Source organism: Neurospora crassa, linkage group I (genome assembly GCF_000182925.2).
Source record: "Neurospora crassa OR74A linkage group I, whole genome shotgun sequence".
In the NCBI taxonomy this organism is placed as follows: domain Eukaryota; kingdom Fungi; phylum Ascomycota; class Sordariomycetes; order Sordariales; family Sordariaceae; genus Neurospora; species Neurospora crassa.
In genome coordinates this window covers 5,914,593-5,921,138 of record NC_026501.1, presented here as the reverse complement: position 1 = coordinate 5,921,138, position 6,546 = coordinate 5,914,593, and the positions used below count along the sequence as shown (strand labels likewise).

Below are 6,546 nucleotides of genomic sequence, written 5' to 3'. Positions count from 1 at the left end.
ATATAGTAAAAGAAGTAGCTAGAGGATAAGTAGTAGGAAGATAAATAAGAGAAATAGTAAGAGGAGAAGTAGTAGGAGGATAAATAGTAGGAAGATAAATAGGAAATATATTAAAAGAAGTAGTAGGAGGATAAATAGTAGGAGAATAAGTAGGAAATATAGTAGGAGAAGCAATAAGAAAATAAAGAAAATTCGGATTTAATAGATTTATAATTAGAATTTAAAAATAGAGGGGTATAAGGGAACTAGTAAAATAATAAGGCGGAGGAAGAGGCGGATAGTCTTATATAAACGCCCTTTTAAAAGAATAGGAATATAAATCTCCTAATTATACCTCTAATATATTCCTAATATATTACTAATAACTCTTAAATTAATATTTAATAAATAAAGAAAATATATAAGTAACGCTATAATATATATTCCTCTACTCTATTTATTTATACGCTATATAAGGCGGTTAAATATAATTATAAATTTTTAAAATATATTTTATAGAATTTATATTAATTATAAATTTATTATAGGCCCTCCCCCTATCCGTTATAGTAATAATAGTAAAGGCTGGGGCTATATTATTTAGAACGAATTCCGTTACAATATAGGTAAGCCTATAGAAATTATAATTTCCTTATTTAAAATTTAAATTTAGTAATTATAATTAAAGTATTAGAATTAGTAATAGTAAAGATAATTAAAATAAATTAAAAATAGGTTAGGAATAAATTAAATTACTCTTAAGCTACTTAATCCTTAGCTATATCTATAGCGCCTTATTAGTATTAAGTCCTTCTATAGATAGGTTATTTCTCTATAAGGAAAATCTTCTACGGGCGATTGGGGATTTTTCTCCGCGGGGAAACTTTTATGTACATATTATTCCCTATATAAATAGACGTATTAATAGTATTGAATTCAATTTCGTCCGTAATAATATTGTTGAAGCGTTAGATAAAAGGAGATTGCAGGCCTTATAAGGAGAAATAATTTTACTTAATATTGCTATTGAAGTAACTCTATACGAATACGTTTTGTAGTAACTGTATTAACTTTTTATTTTAGTAGGTCGGATCGATTTTCTATGTAAATATATAGACTACTAGGTTAGGAAGCTTTAGGTATAGGGTCGGGTCATCTGACCACTCTTAGTCATTGGAGCCAAACTCTGTCATTAGGCTCCTCCGTGGGGTATTTCGTTTATCAATGGCAATTTCACCCCACGCTGACGACTTTTGGGTTGTTGTGCATCATCTTTGCCTCTTCTTTGTTGGTAGCTCACTTTCATCATCTAGTTTAGCCTTTACTAGCCTTACAACAAAGCTGACAAGTCTGAAAGTTCATAAGCTGGGGCGAATGGAGATCCAATGAATCCCAACTACTCCGAACAGATACATACCCAGCTAGGATTCTTGGAGGTAAAGCAAGCGTACCTATACTTTGCACAAGTCTGCTTCTTTTCATCTGGTAGTTTCCGAGTCATGTCTGCAAGTTCCTTCTTGTTGTACATGTCATTATGGTTCGAAGACCGGGTCGCTCACGAGCGTCTTTCAAAGAGCCGTGATCATTGCTAGGTTTAATTAAGGTCCATGCGGTTGACTGCTGTCAAAATCAAAGCTGACCGGAGGCAACGCACTGCAACGTCTTTTGTCAATAGCTTCCGCAGATTTTGCCCGATCGAGCCCTATCAGGACCCTGCATCTTTTGACGTTTGACGTTGACAATGACCTACTTACACAATGGCATTGCAATGCAGAGGTAACCTAGTACACTACGTATGCTGTCGGGACCGACAAGTCCGTGCAGCTCAGCGCCTGCACCGCACACCCCTCTGTCTATAGTACATGTATACCGTGACGTATATGAAAGAGGATGCCATTGATGGGACAGGCCACAAGCGGAGGCTATGGGATAGTACAAACGAATATAGGAAGGAAGGAAGCTATTTACAAATGGCAAGAAGCTAGGGGTAGGCATATTATGAGGAAAGGCGGTACCCGGCAAGCCTTGACAGGAAGCGCACTTGGCCACGAGATACCCGTATGCAACTGAATTGTTTTCTTCTCCCCTCATTCTCCAACACATTCTCAATCATTTTCCACAACCCTTTTCACCTGACATTTGCTTCAACTCGGATACTGTTGCGACTCGCTCATCTGTTACACTACATGCTCCCGCCGTAACAACAAAACGCACGTTTGAGAGGGCTTTGCATGAAACCATTACTGTATGACCGAGTTTAGGTCTATGAAACACAATCAACCCTCACTTGTCTCTCACTTGTCAACGGAGCAGAAACATCAGTATTGTTTGGGCAGTTGCTGGCTACAGTCGGCTGAGCGTCCAGACCGCCTGCCAAATCGAGCATAATGCCGTCCATTCAACTCACTCAGCGACATCTCCAGAGTCAACCAATGTCGCGCTTTTCAGGCGACGTCAAGCGCCCCAAGCACCCCAACCCGTAGTGGGCAGGTGGCATGGAGGGGTTTCGAGGGTTCCCTCCAATCACTTTTATAAAGGCAGGGATTGCCGGTGCCTCGCAAAAAAAAAATGTTAACGCGACCGCTTGCTGTGCGTCCCTGCCCTCACTCACTGCCTGCAAACGTCAGTCTCATTCTGTACGGTCTTCTCCTTCTGCGGCTGTTGTGTGCTGCACTATACGTAACCGGGCTGTTTGACAGGACGATACGCAGCCGGTTCCACTGTACTTATAAGGACATTCTTACTTCTTCGTTTGTTTACATTGTCGGTCAATCATGATTCGCAACTGTCTTTCTCTTCGGCCTGCTTGTCGAGGAGCAAGAAGTGTTCTGCCTCGATCCAAGATCTCACTTTTGGGAACTCACCAAGCCACGACCAGACTCGCCGCCTCTCTGTAAGCCCAAGTAGCCCGGTAACCCAAGAAAGACCACCTGCCTGTTTAGCGACGGAAATGGAAGCTGTCCAGTCCGGGGGGAGATCTGGCGAGAACTGGGACCCACGCACGCACCGTTATAAGCGGAGGGATCAAAGTGGACGGTGTTCCAGTGAACATCTGGACACACTGCAGTGACAGCCGCGGATAGTCAAGGGGCTAGGCAATAAAGGCAGTCCAATGGAATTCAAGCGCTGATATGATCATTCCCCCGCAGTTATAGCTCGACTTCCTCCCCAGGACCATCACGCTTCTACTCTGTTGCCTCTACTCCCGCTTCGCCATTGACCCCCCGCCAACGTCTTTCAGCAACCCGATCAGTCCGCCCTCGTCGCAACCAAACTCCTGTCCGCTACTGTTCGTATCGCAACCACAAGATGTGCAGAACACAGGCCCAAGCCGATGTGGCAAGTGGGGTCAACATCCAGGGCCGCGAGCTTCTCCCCACCAACGTCATTCCCAAACACTATCACATCACCCTCGAGCCCGACTTCCAGAAGCTCACCTTTGATGGTACCGTCGTCATCGACCTCGATGTCGAGGAGGACTCCAAGTCCATCTCCCTCCACACTCTAGAGATTGACATTCACAATGCCAAGATCACCTCTGGTGGTCAGACTGTTAGGTCAGCGAGCTCACCTCCCCGCCCCCCGTAGTATTGTTTACTTGTTGTACTTACTTTGCCCCTGCATTGATTCTACGGCTACGACCAAGCTAACTTTAAGCCAATAGCTCGTCGCCCAAGGTCTCTTACAACGAGACTACCCAGGTCTCTACCTTCGACTTTGACAATGCCGTCAACAAGGGCGCCAAGGCGCAGCTCGAGATCCAGTTCACTGGCCAGCTCAACGACAAGATGGCTGGTTTCTACAGGTCGACCTACATCAACCCTGATGGCACACAAGGTCTCTTGGCCGTCAGTCAAATGGAGCCTACCGATGCTCGCCGCGCATTCCCTTGTTTCGACGAGCCTTCCCTGAAAGCCGAGTTCACCGTCACCCTCATTGCCGATAAGAAGTTGACCTGCCTCAGCAACATGGATGTTGCTTCCGAGTCTGAGGTTAAGGATGGCAAGAAGGCCGTTACCTTCAACAAATCGCCCCTCATGTCTACCTACCTCGTCGCCTTTGTCGTCGGTGAGCTCAACTACATTGAGACCAACGACTTCCGCGTCCCCGTTCGCGTCTACGCTCCTCCCGGACAGAATATCGAGCACGGTCGCTTCTCGCTCGACCTTGCTGCCAAGACCCTCGCTTTCTACGAGAAGGTCTTCGGCATCGAGTTCCCTCTCCCCAAGATGGACCAGATTGCCATTCCCGACTTCGCTCAGGGTGCCATGGAGAACTGGGGTCTTGTCACATACAGGGTTGTCGATCTCCTCTTGGACGAAAAGGTCAGCGGTGCTGCTACCAAGGAGCGTGTCGCCGAGGTTGTCCAGCACGAGCTTGCTCATCAGTGGTTCGGTAACCTGGTTACAATGGACTGGTGGGATGGTCTCTGGCTCAACGAGGGCTTCGCTACCTGGGCTTCTTGGTACTCTTGCAACATCTTTTACCCTGAGTGGAAGGTCTGGGAAACTTATGTTACGGACAACCTCCAGCGGGCTCTCGCTCTTGACTCCCTCAGGAGCTCTCACCCCATCGAGGTTCCTGTCAAGCGTGCCGATGAGATCAACCAGATCTTCGATGCCATCTCCTACTCCAAGGGCTCTTGTGTTCTGCGCATGATCTCTACCTACCTCGGCGAGGATGTCTTCTTGGAGGGTGTTAGACGTTACCTCAAGAAGCATGCCTACGGTAACACGCAGACTGGTGATCTCTGGGCTGCTCTTGGCGATGCTAGCGGAAAGAGCGTCGAGGAGGTTATGGATGTGTGGACCAAGCACGTGGGGTACCCAGTCGTTACTGTTACCGAGAAGGACGAGAAGACCATCCACGTCAAGCAGAACCGTTTCCTCCGTACTGGTGACGTCAAGCCTGAGGAGGACAAGGTCATCTTCCCTGTTTTCCTCGGCCTCCGCTCCAAGGATGGCATTGATGAGAGCCTTACCCTTGACAAGCGTGAGGATAGTTTCGAGGTTCCCAGCACTGAGTTCTTCAAGCTCAACGCGAACCACACCGGTCTCTATCGTACCTCTTACACTCCTGAGCGCCTTGAGAAGCTCGGTGAGGCGGCCAGGCAGGGTCTCCTCAGTGTCGAGGACAGAGCTGGTATGATTGCCGATGCCGGTGCCCTTGCTTCTTCGGGCTACCAGAAGACCTCTGGTGTTCTGACCCTTCTCAAGCGATTCGACTCTGAGAAGGAGTTCATTGTCTGGAGCGAGATCATCTCTCGCGTTGCTGCTGTTCAGGCTGCTTGGATCTTTGAGGACAAGGCTGTTCGCGATGGCCTTGAGGCTTTCCAGCGTGAGCTTGTTAGCCCTAGGGCTCACGAGATGGGCTGGGAGTTCTCTGAGAGCGATGGTCACATTGAGCAGCAATTCAAGGCCATGCTATTTGGCAATGCCGGCCTCTGCGGTGATGAGAAGATTATCGCTGCTGCCAAGGAGATGTTTAAGAAGTTCATTGCTGGCGACAAGTCGGCCATCCACCCCAATATTCGTGGCAGCGTCTTCAGCATAGCCTTGAAGTACGGTGGCACGGAGGAGGTAAGTTTGGTATATCCAGTGAACACATAAAAACCCGGTGCTAATCAGTCTCTAATTTTTCCCCTTTAGTATGATGCTGTTCTCAACTTCTACCGTACCTCTACCAACAGCGATGAGCGCAACACCGCTCTCCGCTGCCTCGGCCGTGCCAGGAGCCCCGAGCTCATCAAACGGACCCTTGACCTTCTGTTCAGCGGTGAGATCAAGGACCAGGATGTGTACATGCCCACTGCTGGCCTCCGTAGCCACCCTGAGGGCATCGAGGCTCTCTTCAACTGGATGACTGAGAACTGGGATGAGCTCGTCAAGAGGTTCCCTCCTCAGTTGTCGATGCTCGGAACCCTTGTTACTATCTTCACTTCCAGCTTCACCAAGAGAGAGCAGTTGGCCAAGGTTGAGAAGTTCTTCGAGGGCAAGAACACCAACGGCTTCGAAATGTCCTTGGCCCAGAGCTTGGATGCTATCCGCTCCAAGGTTGCGTGGGTTGAGCGTGACGGCGAGGATGTTGCCAAGTGGGTGAAGGACAACAAGTACAGTGCGTAAAGACGACAAAGCCACTGAAAGGGTTGATGAAGGCCAAAAGTATGTCTGACTTTTGATGGCCAGGTTCCTCGGAAAATGGAACACCATCAGCGACGAGGTATGTGCATAAGCTTTGAATAGGCAAAGAGTCATGAGACAGCATAACAAGGGCCATGTGTTTGGGAGGGTGTTAAAGATACCATGACTGTACAATGCATACAATAGAAGCGACATATTGCAAATGGAGGTCGCTGATGCGGCATCAAGCCGAATTTAACCGTTGCATATCCTCTGATTGATCGCCGACTCAATAGTAGGACAAAGGTTTGTTCTAGTGAGTTCAAGTAACCATCGCGGTGTAAGTAAACAATGAATTTGGTCTATGTAAGCAGACCAGGTTGTTGCAGACAATTATCAATAATTGAAGCTACCTATTGTTGGCTTCTCCAACCTTGATGAGCACAGA

The 6,546-nt window shown here is 47.4% G+C and overlaps 1 protein-coding gene across 1 annotated transcript; it reads left to right on the top strand.

Annotated features, from left to right (window-relative positions):
• The first annotated feature begins 2,176 nt into the window (after positions 1-2,176).
• NCU09228 (aminopeptidase 2) lies at positions 2,177-6,375 on the top strand. The gene is made up of 4 exons (XM_954079.2): positions 2,177-2,872; positions 3,129-3,536; positions 3,644-5,558; positions 5,628-6,375. Exons 1-4 carry the CDS (start codon positions 2,754-2,756, stop codon positions 6,099-6,101), a joined length of 2,916 nt encoding a protein of 971 aa, XP_959172.2. The 5' UTR covers positions 2,177-2,753; the 3' UTR covers positions 6,102-6,375.
• The last annotated feature ends 171 nt before the right edge of the window (positions 6,376-6,546 follow it).